A 17,375-nucleotide genomic window follows, 5' to 3' on the forward strand; every position below is an offset into this window, starting at 1 on the left:
CTGAAGTTTGAGACTGTCCCATGCAAACTTTACTTAAGTTTCAGGCAACAGGGGAAGTCGTGAAATTTGGAAAGGGTTATCTTTTGTCAATCATGGCCTTTTGTGGGGTACGGTGCTGACAGAGGATGGAGGAGAGACCGTATTCTATGGCTGAAAGGAGGGCTTGATACTACCCTGTGGGGATTTTGTTCCAGTAATTGCATCAAATCAGACCTTCTGCCATGTTGCAGGTATAGCATTAATATCACTCATTAAGTCATAGGGCTGTATGCTTTCCCTCCCAATGGCAGAATCACTGGCAGAATATATTTTCTTCCAAAGTGTTTGTTTTCATTGTTGCCCTTTAAAAATAATGAGTTCATTCTATTCCCTTGCAAGGAAAGTTACTCTAGACTGCTTTGAAATTGTATATCTTTTGTTGAGCACAGTTCTGCAGTGGTTCCATAGCTTTGTGTGCTGGGGAACCCAACCCGGCCTCTCTTAAAACTCCTAACCAAGCTGCCTCAGACCTGATTCATATAATCGTCCAGCCGATTTGACCTTTATATTGTTACCCTCAGCCAGGTAGAAGTCATGCCAGTTTCAGATGACCCTATCATGTGACCAGAGATCAAAGGTCAGCAGCTCCTAAATGTTCAGCTGTCAAGGTAGCCCATTCATCACTCTCATTATGTAACTGACAAGCCGACAAATGAAGCTGGGGATAAAATTGTTTTCTACCCTCCGCCTCCTGGGCTTACACCCCAGTGGTGGGCCAAGCAGTCTCACATATTAAGTGGTTCCACGAGCCTGCCGGAGTCCCTGGAGTAAGGGGAAGGAGTCCAGGAGGCCTGTTCTCTGTGCTGGACCCTGAGAAGTCACCAGTTGCCTGCTTAGGGGGCCAAGCTGCAGGTCTACAGGAACCAATGCTAAGTCTGGTATCCTCTGAAATGGAGATGAATTTAATGTGAGTTCTCTATGGACCCAAAGAAACCCTTGTGTCCCCTCCCCGCCCCACATATGACCTTCAGCATTTTTGTGGTCCTTCGTGGCAGGTTAAGATGATGTGTGTTTTTGCAGACTGGCGAAGTCTGAAGAGTCACATGCAGAAATTCACATCAACAGGACCTTCCTCTAGGGAGTCTAGCTTGGGGCCAGGTGCCTTCAGGAAACTTTTTAAAACCAGGATCCAAAATTATTCTTTTGATGTCTATATTTTGGAATATTACAAAGAACTGGAGATTAGGAATCAGACAATTTTGCCAAATCCCAACTCTGTCCTTTCTTGAGCTGTGAAAGCTTGGACAAGTTAGTTAATCTTCTGTACTTCCACTTCTGTTCAAGGACATGCATTTAATGAGAAGACTTATACAGTGTCTGGGCTTCCCTGGTGGCTCAGATTGTAAAGAATCTGCCTGCAGTGTGGGAGATGTGGGTTCGATCCCTGGGTCGGGAAGATCCCCTGAAGAAGGGAACGGCTATCTGCTCCAGTATTCTGGCCTGGAGAATTCCATGGACTGTAGAGTCCATGGGGTCGCAAAGAGTCGGACACAACTGAGTGACTCTCACTTTCACTTTTCACAGTGCCTGATGCTTAGTGTATATGATTGTGTGTGTGTTAGTCGCTCAGTCATGTCCGACTCTTTGCCGTTCCCTTCTCCAGGCGATCTTCCCGACCCAGGGATCGAACCCACATCTCCCACACTGCAGGCAGATTCTTTACCATCTGAGCCACCAGGGAAGCCCAGTGTATATGACTGGCTATGTTTAATGTTTCTATTACTATTATTACTATTCCTTTGTTCTGAGAGGAGATGTCATCAGGGAAGCAGAAGCATGAAATAGAAAGTCTTTATAGGATCTCCCATAGCAACAGAATCTCTGAAAAACCTCGTAAGGGCAGATGGGTAAGGAGATGGCAGGATTACACAGTGTAGTCGTGTGGGTTGGGAGGAAGCCCTAGAGGAGGCAGCAGATTGTACTGTAGAAGGGAAGAGCATGTGCTGTCCTCCTGGGCCCTGAAAGAAAGAACAGAGATGCCTTTAAGGCCTATTAAATGGCTCAGCAAGCCATTCCATTGCCAAAAAGCATCCCTGATTTTTATACCAGCAAGAGGTCTTGGGACCTTGCCTTTTCCTCTCCTGACCTCTTGGAGGTACTATCTGAGCACCGTATCCCTCACCCCAGTGCTGCTCTTCTTTGGTGGAGCCTTTGCCCCAGGTCACAGGGGCTCTTTCAGTGATCCAGAGTGGGACAAAGCCTTGGTTCCATACACCAGGTGGACCGGAAACCCTGGTCAAAGGAAATTTCTTTTTGGATCCCAGGTTGGAACTCTTGACACCCTGCTATTTATGGTTACTGGGCTACTTAATATATTAATATTATATTTCAGAGAAATTATAGGTAATACTGGTGTTGAGGTGAAGAATTAGGAACTACGAGAACCACTGTTAACATAGAAAATGTAATGTTTGAGTTCCAAACAAGTGTGGGAAACAGCTGTTAATATTTACAGCAGCTAGGCTTTGCTTGGGTTATTCCCATCCCCTCCCAATGAGAGAACAGTATAGGATCAGAGTTGTTGTTGTTTACTCACTAGGTCATGTCTGACTCTTCGCGACCCCATGGACTGTAGCCCGCCAGGCTCCATCCATGGGATTCTCCAGGCAAGAATACTGGAGTGGGTTGCCATTTCCTCCTCCAGGGGATCTTCCTGCTGCTGCTGCTGCTAAGTCACTTCAGTCATGTCTGTGTGACTCCATAGATGGCAGCCCACCAGGCTCCCCCGTCCCTGGGATTCTCACCCAAGGATTGAACCCGCATCTTCCGCATTGCAGGCGGATTCTTTACCACTGAGCCACCAAGGAAGCCCACACGTAAAGTACTGCTTGTCTTTAAACACTGGGATTACTCTGCCTGGCGAGATGTTTCTATTCTACTGGGCCTGGGGAGACTAAGAACAGAGAGCAGTCAAGGTCCCGGATTGATCTGAGCTCCATCCAAAGCGTAGAAGCCACTGAAGAAATTATTACTCCTTTACATTGTTATTTCCTACTTTTTGCACGCTGGTCCTGGCAGTTAGGTTTTGCAGGTTAAATGTATTAATCGATTTGATGTGACACGTCAGGATTTTCTACTTGAGTGAAGCCTCTTCAACTTTGGTGCTGGTTGACACTGTTTGAGGGAATGAATATATTCTGATGTGGCCAATATCCTGAAAAAGGCTTCTGTTTGATGTGAATCAGAAGGACGGTCAGCTCCTCAGCATGAATGAAAATTCCAGAAAAAAACTCGGACTTGGAGAAGAGTGTACTTTTTTTAGTCCTTGGTTATTTTCTGATGACGCTGTGAGTCTAAATTGTTCTAGTCTTTAAAAGTGTGATGTCTTTCACACTAGCTTTTTTTTTTTTTTAATGCTTTCTTTTTAACGGCTACAATATGTTTCATTGTCTGGATACACATAGTTTATTCATTTTTTTCCCACACATTTTAAAGCGTTACAGGCCTCCCAGCCAATGTTGCCTGAGCTGTATTTTAAAAATAGGACTTGTATCACATTGGAAAGGGCTGTTATTGTTGTTTAGTCGCTAAGTCGTGTCCAGCTCTTTTGCAACCCCATGGACTGTAGCCTGCTAGGCTCCTCTGTCCATGGCATTTGCCAGGCAAGTATACTGGAGTGGGTTGCTGTTTCATTATCCAGCGGATCTTCCCAACGCAGGGATCAAACCTGTGTCTCCTTGGCAGGCAGATTCTGTACCGCTGAGCCACCTGGGAAGTTGGAACGGACTATGGAGGTGTAATTCAACATTTGTGCAGTAGTCTACATATTTTAAAGGACTTTATGTACATTGTTTAATTTTTATCTTCACCTAGTCCAGTGAAGCAGGGAAACACAGACTTCACACGGCAGTTGAGGAAACTAAGAGGTCAAGAAATTTTTCTCAGGGTCACCCCAGGAATACAGTTGACCCTTGAATAGATTTGAACTAAGAAGATTCCCTGATACATGGATTTTTAATAAATAAATATACAGTCAGACCTCTGTATCTGGATACATAACCTGAGGATACGGAGGGCCAGCTGAAAGGGATATGAGCATCCATGGATTTTGGTACCCAAGCAGGGGATTCTGGAATCAATTCCCCAAAAATACTGGGGGATGACTCTATATACCTGGGGGTGACTGTCTATACCCGCGGATAACTGTATAATTAGAAGTAGTTTAGGCTCTTAAAAGATAAAGGAGTGGGACTTTTCTGGTGGCCCAGTGGTAAATACTTCACACTCCCACCGCAGGGAGCATGCGTTCGATTCCTGTTTGGGGAACTAAGATCCCACATGCCACAAAGCACAGCCAAAAGAAAAGAAAGCTCTGTCAGAAGATAAAGGTGTATCTTTTACATCTATAGACAAAAGATACTTATGCTCTGAGAACCTCAAAGTCATTGGAATGAAGAGAAGAAAGTTTTATCAGTTCATTTGCTGTAATTATTTTTGTAGAAACATGACGAAAACATTTTGCTCCTTTCGTTCCCCTGAAATGGTTTGGAATCTCCTGAATACCAGAATTTGGCAGGAATAGCCAAGGAATCGGGATAGGGCCCATTTTGGTCCAAATGGGAATCCATGAGAAAGATGGAACATGGTAGAAAGGGTAGCCTACCAAATGTCCCAGGTCTGCCCATCCCCTGCTCTCCCACCTGCCACTGAATTAACCTTGCGTGAGGCAGCTCTCTTGTGAAACATGGTTCAAATGCCAACCTCTTCCTCTCTCAGGTTATTGTGAAATCAGTGCTGCGGGTTAAGATTCTTCAGGATGCTCAAACAACATGCACAATGTACTTACTTTATCAGGAGTTACTCTCTTCTTTCACATTAAAGAATTCTCTCTTAGGAGTTTGTTTTCGTTGTCTCCTCAAGGCCTGTGCTTGGTAATATTTAACCCATTAAGTTCTAGTTTCTGGTACTTCTTTCTTTTTTTTTTTTTTTAAATGCTTGCTTTTTCCCAGTCCATCTTTTAGCAGGAGCCATTTGTCCCGAAATCTTGTCATTTCATCAAGCATACTTAATGGAAATGTTACCTGTCCTTCTTTATTTGTCGCAAAATTTAAGGATGAGGAGGAAGACCGTACATGTTTTCTTAAAATCAATGGCCAGCACATTACTGTAAAACCTATTGATTAAAAACACAAAGTATAATGTTAGTCATTTAGTCTGTGAAGTGATGCAATAAGGGAAGAAATTTATCCTCTGACTCTTGCATTAACCTTTTATTGACTGCTTGCATACCCATAATTAACACACACTTTAGCTAAAGTGGTTAATTTCAGCATGGCGACCAGTGCTCCCTAATGTAGCTGCCGTCCTGATGATCCAGATGGAAGTGTAGCCCTGGGGGAAATCAGCGAGCAGTGGGGCCCTGCATGAGTTACACCTGTGGGCGGGGACGAGGAGGGGACCTCTGGACAGTCGGCTCACAGACCAGCCAACGGGACACCTTTCAGCTGCTTCCTGTTTCGTCACTAGGTCATTCAGGGAGAACTCTTCCTCAGTAGCAGGAGTTTTGAGGGTGGCTTATAGAGTCCTTTGAATTGAAATAACGTGATTTTCGGAGGGAGAGAGATGATGTATATGTCATTTTCCTCTGCTCCCCTGGCAATGCTCCATAAAAGGAGCAGGGTTTTCTAAGTGAAAATGAAAGCCACCAAGGCTTCCCTGGTGGCTCAGATGGTAAAGAATCTGCCCGCAGTGCAGGAGACCCAGGTCGGGAAGATCCCCTGGAGAAGGAAATGGCAACCCACTCCAGTATTCTTGCCTGAAAAATCCCTCAGATGGAGGATCCTGATGGGCTACAGTCCACGGGGTCGCAAAGAGTCAGACACAACTGAGCGACATCACTTTCTTTCTTTGCTAAGTAGATCTAAGTTTATTTGTTAATCCAAAGCATTCAAAAGAGGATTTTTTTCTTAAGGATAGGAGTAGAGAGTACAAGGTGGAAAGGGGAAACTGTAACTTTCTTACTGTTGAGCTGAGTTTTTTGCTGTTTAGCTTGAGTTTCTTACTATTTAGCTTCTCTCCTCTGTAAGAAAAGAAACTGAAGTCGCTCAGTGGTGTCTGACTCTTCTGGACCCCATGGACGGTAGCCTACCAGGCTCCTCCGTCCATGGGATTTTCAGGGCAAGAGTACTGGACCGGGTTGCCATTTCCTTCTCCAGGGGATCTTCCCAACCCAGGGATCAAACCCGGGTCTCCTGAGTTGTAGGCAGACGCTTTTACTCTCTGAGCCACCAGGGAAGTCATGTCTGTAAGAGATGGAACCAATTCCACTCAAACCACATGGCCAAGCATAGGGACGGGACAAATTCCCCATAGGAAAATTAGAATCTTCTTTGTGGCAAAGATGGGAATAGACACCAGACAGCCAATGTCCACCACTGTAAGGATTCCTAAATCATTGCTTAAGAGAACTCAGGGCCCCTTGATTTTGTGAGAACCACAGAGTATGCACGCTGAGAAACCATCCAACTTCGTTTCCTGGAAATGCCAAGTCAGCCTGAAACAGCTGCCACTGAAGTAGTCCAATGCCAGTGCCTATTAAGAATTCTGGGTCTTCAGGAGCAACCGCTATGTCTTTTCTGCGTCTCAGTAGTTTAGCCTGTCACTGGAGAGTTGCAGCAGCTTGCATACATAAGCCTTGGCATCCTGGAATGTCACATTGTGCTCGGATTCAGCCTCAGGCTTCATCTGATTCAAGCCAGAAAGAGTTGCTCTGGCTCTCCAGTTTCCCCCGCAAAGAGCCAATCCAGAGGCCACCCCGCTCAGTTCGTTGAAGGGAGGGGACGGTCAGAGGAGCAACAGGCAGCCCCCTCGTTGGCATCTCCTGTCGTCACTGGAGACACCAGTTCACTACTGGCAGGAGAAGTAACAATAGTGACAGTTCAGTTCAGTTCGGTCGCTCAGTCGTGTCTGACTCTTTGCGACCCCATGAATCACAGCATGCCAGGCCTCCCATAGTATTTAGTAATAATGTGCCAGGCGGTGTGCTAAGAACTTCACATGTGTTAATCCCTATAACTTTCACAACAAGCCCATACGTAAGGTACTATCATTGTTGTCATCATTATTCTCATGTGACAAGTGAGCAACTGAGGTTTAGTGAGTTTAGGATACTCAAGATGTCAGGCCCCAGGGAAGCGGCGGTGCCGCGTGTCCAGAGGACACCTTCACCACTGTGCTTCCCTGTCTTAGGAAATTAGGATGGGAGGGAGACTGAATGCGTGGTTTGAGCAGGGGCTTCCCTGGGAGCTCAGCTGGTAAAGAATCCACCCACAATGCAGGAGACCTGGTTCAATTCCTAGGTCAGGAAGATGCCCTGGAGAAGGGATAAGCTACCTGCTCCAGTATTCTTGGGCTTCCCTGGTGGCTCAGACGGTAAAGAATCCACCTGAAACGGGAGAGACGTGGGTTTGATCCCTGGGTAGGAAGATCGCCTGGAGGAGGACATGGCAACTCACCAGTATTCTTGCCTGGAGAATCCCCATGGACAGAGGAGGCTGGTGGGCTACAGTCCATGGGATCACAAAGAGTCAGACGCAACTGAATGACTAAGCATAGTACAAGAAAATATGCCTTCAGGTCATTCTCAAGCCTTTCTTTTTCAGTCCCAGTATCTGGCATGGTGTTGAAGCAGACGGTATGATTTGAGTCAGAGCTGACTGTCCTTGTAGGTGGATACATGACCTCAACAGCACGCCCTCTGCGGAGCCCAGTCATGATCACTGACAAACTGGCAAGGAGCGCTGAGCATTAAAGGAAGAGTTATGTTTTTGTTTTGCGGCTTGCAAACTCTTAGTGTGGCATGTGGAATCTAGTTCCCCGACCAAGGGTCGAACTCGGGTCCCCTGCATGGAGAGCGTGGAGTCTCAGCCACTGGATCACCAGGGAAGTCCCGAAAGGAAGCTCTTTAAAGGCTCTTGAGGGGACTTCCTGGTGGTCCAGTGCACAGGATGTAGGTTTGTTCTCTGGTCAGGGAACTAAGATCCCACGTGCCTCGGAGCAACTAAACCCTAAATTAATGAACTCTAAACTACTGGAGCCCGTGGCCACAACTAGAGGGTCCTTGCCCTGCAGTGAAATATCCCACATGACGCAGTGAAGATCTTGAGTGCTGCAACCAAGACCCAACACAGCCAAATAAATGAATAAATGAATATTTAAAAACAGTGATCTTGAAAGATCTAGATTAAGGCCCTAAAGAGCCCCAGCAAGGGGTTCTGTCTCTAGTCCAGAGGGAGGCAGTGAGTATACACAGCTCCTAGCCTCTCAGGGCCAGCATGAGAAGGAGGTAGTCCCCACATCAGTCAGCCCTTCCATCAGAAGAACAATAGTAGAAAATCAGAGCCACTTCACCCAGAAGAAAACTGGCTGGGCTTTGGACATGTGCAATACAGTGTCAGCAAACGTCTGCAGGAGGTGTTCATATTTCCAATACTTTCTCAAAATGAGGGGGCCAAACCCATTTGACAGATGAAAAAGCATCTCTATTGACTTTGGACAAACCTTACACCAGCCAAGGGGGATCAGCACTTATCAGAGCCCTTTAATCTGCCAACCAGGATAATGTGTGCAGAGATCATTTCCCTGCCGTGAGATGGAAGTGCTCAATTTGGAATAACTCTCCCTCTCTGGTAAATTGAGCCTTACTCTCTGATTCCGAGGCCGAGAGACAGCGCAATTTAAAAAGCTTCGCAGAGTTCCTTTGTAATTAGTCGCAGCTTCCCTTGAATATTAATTTCTCCCCCATCCCTTTCATGTGATTTAGAGACTATATCTCTGGAACTGAAGTGAGCGGCAGCGTCTCAAACACCTATTATTATTAAGTAGTCTGTAGAACAGCCTCTGTTCTTCGGTGCTGTGTGGGCTTATCAGTGCAAACAGTTTAATATTTATGCTAAGAGGATTGTCAAAAGCAGCTTCTGTTGCTTTAATTCTTGTTTTAAATAAATAATGAGAACATTTAAACACATTACTCTTCTTGGGGCCCTGAGGTCAGCTAATCTTATTATTTATGAAGTGATGTGCTACATAATAGTACTTAGTGCATGTTAACAGACGCTATTATCAGGGCCCGATGCGGAGAGCCGAAGATATATTGGAATGTTATGTGTAATGTACGACGGATTGAGTGCACAGAATGCCGGTGGAGCAATTAACCACCCGAGAAAATAGGTGTAAAGTTGAAGTATGTTTTCCCATGGGGATCCCCTCACCATTAATAATTCCCCAGAGGAGAAGATGTCTTTTAGTTAGGAGCCTTCTCAACCATCAAGGCTTGGAAATAGGGTCGGGATGTTCCATTCTTTGATCTCTTCATAGTTAGTCCTACACGGAAGGCACATGATGGATGGGTAGGGCCACTTTTTTAATTGATTTAGAGGGTAAGGCCGAGAAGGTGGGGGTGGCATGGGAGAGGACCAGGCAACTCTCCCAGATGTACTCAAGAGTAATTCTTTTTGGGGGCACGCACTGTCCCCGCCACGTACTCCAAGAGAACAGAGAAATTGTTCGTTTCTTATTGCAATCTGTGTTTTCTTCTCTCTGATCCTCATTTCTCGGATACATAAAGCCAAAGCCACCGAGTTTTCCCAGATCAATTTCCAGTAAGCTGGTCTCTTGGAGAGGTAGCTGCCTGCCAAGGTGTGACAATGTGGCCCCAACTTTTTTCCTCCGAGGCTATAATTTAGTTGCATATGATAATTAATTTCTCTACTATTGATGAATAATCCATTTAATAAAAACCGTGATTTAAGTGTTTTCCTTAGGGAGTCACTCTTGCTAGCCTCTTAATTTAATTTTGTGGAAGTTTTCCCCACCTATTCATCAGTGGAAATGATTATTAACCTCTATTTGCATATATCCTTATAAATCGGTCTCTCCTTGGAGTGCCTTTTTCCAAGCACAGCAAGCTGGGACACTTGTAAATCTCCAGGATCTCCGAAGTCAATCCCAGTCTGTAATATTGTTTAATCTATTCTTGGATGTTTTAATGCAATAAATTCAATTTAATCTTTCCCAGTAATCTAGTAATACATGGAAATCCCACAAACATTTAAATCTGATAATGGTTTAATCACATACTTTAAATAACAGTCGAGATAATGAAAAAATAATTCACCATTTTAAAGGCAGAGTAACTGAATTTCCCCCCCATGATTGGCTTCTACAAAGCTCTTGAGAGAGAATACAAATCTGGGAATTGAAATAAAGAAGTTCCAGCCTCATCAAGAACAGTTCTTCCTTCTTAAAAACACACCTGCTTTCTGCCTCCCAAACTCATTTTTCCTTCCTCCTCATCACCACCATCACAGTGGATTGCCAAGGTTGCCCCAGGTTGCCTGAGTATGGGTCTTGCAGTCCTTTCTTCCCGGGAATTAACTGCCTATTCTTACTTTTCCAGGTGCCAGTCTCGAATTGCCCGAACTTTACCCGCTGATCAGAAGCCAGAATGCCGGCCGTACTGGGAAAAGGGTGATCCTTCGATGCCTCTGCCATTTGATCTCACAGAGATCGTTTCTGAACTCAGAGGTCTGCTTCTGGAAACCAGGCCCTAGAGGCAGAGCGCAGTCCTCAGGTGGAGGAGGAAAGGCTATTTTCAGTTCCTCTTCTCCAACCCTGTCGTGGGCTTAGGCAAGGGCGGTATGGGGTAGACTTGGCCTTGAGATTGTAGAAACTGTTGAGATGATAGAGAATGGCCTTGGAGATTGTTTCCAGTTGGGAACAATTAGGGAGTGGAACCCATGAAGATTAAAATGTTTGAAAATGACACAGTGTTATAGTGATTTGGTATTAAATTAAAAATACCCCAAAAATATAATACCCCCCCCAAAAAAAAAAAAAAAAAACTATTCCCCACTTGGATTTTTAATGCAAGCTATTCCACTCCTGAGGCCTGGGGAGTGACCAGGGTGAACCTGGCCTTTGGCAGAACCTAACCTACTTTGCTCTTTCCCAAGCCTTTGCAGAGTCCCTACAGGGGATCTCTCCAGTCATGGAGGAGAAGATCGAATTTAGAGACGTTTAGCCCATTTTCTCAACACATCCTTCAGAGTCTCTGTGGTCCAATATGGTAGCCACTAGGTAGATGGGGCTTCTACCATTTAAATTCCATTTTAATTGTAATTAAAAATTCAGTTCTTCAGTTGCACGAGCCACATTTCAAGTGCTTAGTAGCCCAGGTGTGGCTAGAGACTACTGTATTGGACACAGAACGTTTTCATCTTTGTAGAAAGCCCTCCTAGACGATACTTCTGTCAAAAGTTTGAGAGCAAGAGAGTCAGTCTTCAAGTTCTCTGTAGCTGCTCTCCCCACCTGCAAAATAAATGAGAAGAGCAATGCCTTGTTGGAAAGTAGCCTCTTTCCCTTCTCTAAGGCAGCCAAGGTTGTGAGCCCTATACTCTGCACACAGGAAGAGAGCAGTGTTGAAGATTAAAATAAAACTGACATCTTGTCTTTAGGAAGTTCCCCTGATCTAATGAAAGAGACAAAACTCTATTTACATTGCTTCTTGGATTTAACCAACACACTACATATTTGTTTTCCTTTAATTCCCCCATTCACACATAATGGCTAGAATTGAGGCTTGAAGAACCCTAGTGCCCCATCCTGATGATGCAGGAGCACCAGAGAGATGAGAAAGAGGTTAGAACTTGGGCTTTGGTTTTCGAGTGCCTAGATGCAAATGCCCACTGGCTTGTGATCTTTGACATGTGACTGTGCCTCGGTTTCCTCATCTGTATAATGGGGATACTACAGGCACATCGATTCCCAAGGTGAAGATGAAATGAATAATCTAGTTACAGATTTAGAACCATCTCTGGTACGTAGTTAAACACGCAGCAAATATTAGTAAAATATTATATATCAGTAAGCTGACCTGCTGTAGGCATCTTCCCCTCCCTTCCTCAATCTTGGTGCCAGTTTGTCTCATGATGCCATGAACCCACCTCTCGCTTTCGGGCCTGGCTTTCACCCTATGGTGGCCCCAGAAATCACAAGACTAGTCAGCCCCTCTCCCCAGTCTGTCGCTTTCTCTTGTCATCTGCAGTATTCGGGAAGCCGAGGAGCTTTTTCACCCATTCAGAGGTACCCTGAGAACTAAACTCTCCCGCCATCAGAATCTCACCGGTTCAAGGTTTGGGCTCATTTCTACAGAGTTAACCTCAGAGAGATCACATCACACAAGGCGGATGGGGTTTCACCATCTTGAGACTCTCAAATCTTAGATGAGTTCCCTGATGCCCTTAAGCCTCAGTCTCCTCATCAGTAAAAGATGAAGTGCTCCCTCTTACGGTTGCGGGAAAGATGAAATGAAATCATGGAGGCAGGGTGTGCAGGGCAGCCTCGGGACCATATCGCCTCCTGTTTTATTTCACCCCCCAGAATGTTTGTTCCTTGTCATAGTTCATGAGGAGCCAGTATTTAAAAATGGAAGATTTCATATAACATAAAGTTGTGTGCGTCCTCTTTAAAATTCAGAGCACCCAGCAGCCTCCATCCTGACATGGCAGAGAGCTAGGTAGCATCCTCTTAGGTGAGGCCTGAACCCTCCATGGCCGCCGTCGCTCCCAGTTACCATTTATTGTGAATCTGACCATCTTTACCCCTTCACGTCAGCACCTGCTTGCTTGCACCCGTAGAGTAGAAATAAATAATAACGTTGCGTGCTTACCCCCATATGTGTGTATTACTATCCAGCTATTGTTGTGGACTGCTTGTACTAATATGCCATGTACATCATAAAACACGCATAAACAATAAAAATATTGAAAGGATGAGATAAGAAACCGAGAGAGTGCCTGCTCTGTTTCTCCTCTCACAGGGGCAGGTGAGCATGCTTCCTGGGCCCGGCGGGGGCGGGGCGGGGCGGGGCGGTGGGGTAGCAAGTGAAGAGTGTGCTCAGGGTCTTTCAGGTGGGGAAACAGCCAGTGTTGGAGAAACTACTTCCAGCTGCTGCTAAGTCGCTTCAGTCGTGTCCGACTCCGTGCGACCCCATAGACGGCAGCCCACCAGGCTCCTCCGTCCCTGGGATTCTCCAGGCAAGAGTACTGGAGTGAGTTGCCATTGCCTTCTCCAAAGCACTTCCAGGAGTGAATCCAAAAGGTGAGATCATGTTTTCTCAGAAGAAGTGGTGGCTTTCAATGAGCTTGAGCCCAGTGTGTTTGAGGATTACCTACGCTTGCTCTCGGAGAGGGGTAGGGTAGGTTTCAGACAGGTAGAAGGGGGAAGGGCAAGAGATGATTAAAAAAAGGGGTGGCTGGGGACACTAAGCTGACAATCAACTCAGTTCCTGCTCCTCCCCCGTGAACTACTGAAGGACTTTTCTGGGGACATGGGCCATGTGGGTAGTGGGGGCAGGGAGGAAGCTTTGCCCTGGTTCCACCTTTAGTCAGCAGTCGTCACTGCTACCTGTTTCCCCATCCCCTGGTCCCAGCTATCATCAGAAAGTTATCTGAAGAGATAGGTCCCTTTCTGCTAAGATGCTACTGACTTTCCCTCCCACAGATGTTTCTTGACCACCTACTGCACCTCAGGGGCGTGGTGAACCCTGGACATCCAAGGAGGTCCCTGCCTTCCAAGGGCTCCCGTATACTGACCCCCATGCAGGAGTGGGGGATGTGGTAACCCCAGTAGGAACTTAACTCTATAGTGGGGAAAGTCAGCCTGCAAATAAACAACACGATGGTTTCCAATCATTTTCAATACCAGGATGGAAACCCATAAGGCAAGGGGACAGAGCATAGCTGGGGACTGAGGAAGGATGACTTGGCTTAGGAAGTCCAGGAAAGGGGGTGATGAGGGAAGAGCTTCCCAGGAAAGGGAACAGCAGGTACAAAGGCCCTGAGGCTGGAAGGTGCTTACAGTGGGAAGATCAAGGAAGAGAAAGGACCACGATGGCTGAAGCAAAGAAGGCTAAGGAGGGAAGGAGATGCAGGTAGGGCGGAGGCGGGACCAGCGTTTGAATGTGATTCTCAAGTGCCCAAGAAACACGGAAGGCTCTATGCAGGAGGGTGGGGGTCATTGGTGTGAAAGTCTCACGCTTCCAGATCATTGCCTGGTTGCTCTCTGGATTCCGAAGGGTCTCAGTCTGAAGGCACGGCTTTCTAACCAGGAATTTCCCTATTCCTAGGGCCAGGTGGAGAAGATGTCCTGCCAGCTCCTCCAAGAGCATGAGGTGGCACCCCATCCTCCTGTTGCTTCACTTCCAGCAGCACCCACAACTTTGTGTCCACTCCGCCCCCCCTCTTTCACAGGCAGCCTCTGCTCAGGGGAGTTCACTAGAGAGAAGGAGGGGGTGGTCATGGCATGGCTTGTGACACAATTTTAGTAATAAGCTTCCAAATCCATCACTAACCAAACCGAGGTGTGCTAGAAATGATTCCTTCACCCTATTAAATGGACACACCACGTTCAGTAGTTTTTTGGTGTATATTTCGAGGGAAAGTATTTTGGAAAGCAACATTTTTTTTTCTTCCCTGATCTAGTTAAGGCTGATTTTTACCACTGGGCAAATTGCATACATTTGGATCTATGCCATGCTAAATACTGTTTATTTTGGAGATCTGTCAGAGGCAAGCCCATGGAAGACGGGGCAGGGGGTGGGGGTTCTTATTTGAAAAGGCAGTTCTCATCCAAACAGATTGAGAAGGACCGAGGAGCAGTGCGGATTAAAATGCGCTGAAGTGGTAATGCCGTTCATCCAGTTTGCCTTTGTTACTTTGTGATTAAATGGTATTTTTAATTAAGTTTCATTGGGAGCCATAGGTATGGCAGTGGTGAAATCAATTTGACAACCATAAAGGGGGAGGGAAGGCCCAGGAGTGTTGTAATGATTGTGGCTGCAGGGAGAGCCGGGCAGCTCTGAGAGGCTGGGGTGAGGAAGGGGAGAAGCAGGGGAGGGGGAGGAAGGAGCAGGCAGCCAGGGATGACTTCCTGCACGATGCCCAGGGCTCCCGTGGCTGCTGCTGCATCTGCGGGGCTGGTTGTAGGGATTATCGGGAAAAGGGGTACACCTGGCGCTCTCGATTACCCAAGTCCCACCCCCAGACCCTGTGCTGTAGCCTCACCCCAGCCTTACTCCTGAACAGGGCTGACCCACCAATCTTCAGCCCATCCCCTTCCTTTCTCCCCATAACCTGTCAAGGCAATACAGTCTATTAACATTATCCAGGTTGTTATGCAATCACGGTCGTGTCCAACTCTTTGCGACCCCATGGGCTGTAGCCCGCCAGGCTCCTCTGCCCATGGGATTCTCCAGGCGAGAATACTGAAGTAGGTTGCCATGCCCTCCTTCATGGGATCTTCCCAACCCAAGGATCAAACCCATGTCTCTTGAGTCTCTTGCATTGGCTGGCAGGGTCTTCACCACTTTGCACCTGGGAAGCCTGTTATCTCGGTATCACATGTGATGGTAACATATCGTTCTGGAACTAAGTAGGAGATACAGCGTGAACCACTGGGGTGACAGGACAGGCCAACCAGTTAGGCGTTACAAAAACAAAGACTGGATCACAGGGAGCCCCCAGATCCTCTTCCCATGATTGCACACCCCTGCTCTGTATCCAGTTATCATGGATCAGATTTTCAGAATCTTCTGATTCCTGGATGTCAGGAGAGTCTTTTGGTTGCAGAGTCCTGATTCTGTGTGTATTCCTAAGGCTAGCCTTTGTTTTCTTATCTGCAAAATGGAAACAATTGTAGTATATCTACCACCTGAGGTTGTCATGAAGATTAAGATGTTGATGTGCACACAGCATGCCTCCGGCCCTGGCTGGGTCTTCAGTGACATGCCAGCTCTAATAATTATGATCCCAGTTTCTTGTGATAACAGTTGTAGCTTCATGACTGGGGCAAATCCCTTGACCTCCCTGTGATCCAGTCTTTGTTTCTATAACACCTAGCCGTTTAAACCATCCTGCTACCATAGTGGTTCACACTAGTCTCCTACTTAGTATCAGAATAATATGTTACCATCCCATTCTATCCCATTTTCCTCTCCCAGCTTCCACTTTTTTTCTTTTTCTCTCAGCAGATGGTGTGGACCTTTTTATAAATGAGATGCTCCGAAAAATGATTCCCTCATACTCCCCATTACTACAACAGGATTAGGTCACCCCCTTGCAATTTTAGATCTGCTTTAAAAATTCTCGCCATCACCTTTTAATGGATGATCTGTGTTCAACAATTGTTTATTGACTCTGAATGTCTAAGTACCAGGGTCTGTCTCTTGCCAGGGGAAGGAAGCATTAATTAACTCCCAGCGTTAGATTCAGTGATTCTTTTCCAATGATGCAGTTCGTGACTTTTGCTTGCATTTTCTTTTCATCAGTCCTGAAAGAATTGAGGCAAAATAGTTCCGCTGCACATGTGTGTCAAGCTAAATGGATAACAGCAGATACAGATCTGTTTGCCTGTCTGCACTTGCCTTTAGACAAAATTCATCAATTTTACAAAAGCCACTGACTAAACATGGCACCAATACAAATAAGTGCTTCTAGCATGCGGGTTTTCCTGTTGTTTTTAATCTGGTAAAGTGCTGTAGCTTCCTGCTGAGGGATGGGAAGTGCTGGCTTAGGACAGCGCGGCCACAGATGGGGACCAAAAGGTGAAGGCCGTTTTCCGGGAAGTTTAGGAAAAGCCCAGTGGTTCCGGACTTGGTGTGCTGGAGACCATCCCAGACTGCTTGGTTAATGACTGCTACAGGAAGCGGATTCCGGCTCTCATATTCAATATTCAACAGAGACCATATGTTAGCCACCCTTTGGTTGTGCTGAGGTCTCAAAGGTACCCTGCTTGCCCTTCCCAGCTTCTGAGACAGAGCCAGAGGATATACAGGAAACCGACAGGAAAGTTCACCAGCGCTATGAGGCCAGCACCTCTCCCACCAGAGACAATGTTTAGAAGGACCTTGTCAATACCAAATGTTAGTTGCTCAGTCGTGTTCGACTCTTTGTGATCCCACAGACTGTAGCTCATCAGGCTCCTCTGTCCATAGGATTTCCTAGGCAAGAATACTGGAGTGGGTTGCCATTCCCTTCTCCAGGATATCTTCCTGACCCAGGGATCAAACCCAGATCTGCTGCATTGCCAGCGGATTCTTTACTGTCTCAGCCACCAGGGAAGCCTGTGAATACCAAAGCCCTAGGCAAATCCAAAGAAGGAGGATTATTATTATTTATTTTGTGAGATCAGTTTCATTTGGATGCGTAATGGAAGAGTTTGTGTACGTTTATCACTTCTGATCAGGCAAAGCCAGTTTGACACTTAGTGACCTTTTGAGGTCACAAAAAAACTCCCTTTTGAGGCCACAGCAAACAGCCAGAGCTTGGCTGCACTTTCAC

The 17,375-nt window shown here is 46.2% G+C and overlaps 1 protein-coding gene across 3 annotated transcripts in view; it reads left to right on the forward strand.

Annotated features, from left to right (window-relative positions):
* Positions 1–12,821, forward strand: part of FTO (FTO alpha-ketoglutarate dependent dioxygenase) — a 423,456-nt gene extending 410,635 nt beyond the window's left edge. For all 3 annotated transcript variants that reach the window (XM_061387217.1, XM_061387216.1, XM_061387215.1), the window contains one exon: positions 10,436–12,821. In XM_061387217.1, coding sequence (XP_061243201.1) covers positions 10,436–10,589 — 154 coding nt within the window. In that variant the 3' untranslated portion in view covers positions 10,590–12,821. The remainder of the gene's footprint in view (positions 1–10,435) is intronic.
* The last annotated feature ends 4,554 nt before the right edge of the window (positions 12,822–17,375 follow it).

Source organism: Bos javanicus, chromosome 18, assembly GCF_032452875.1.
Source record: "Bos javanicus breed banteng chromosome 18, ARS-OSU_banteng_1.0, whole genome shotgun sequence".
In the NCBI taxonomy this organism is placed as follows: domain Eukaryota; kingdom Metazoa; phylum Chordata; class Mammalia; order Artiodactyla; family Bovidae; genus Bos; species Bos javanicus.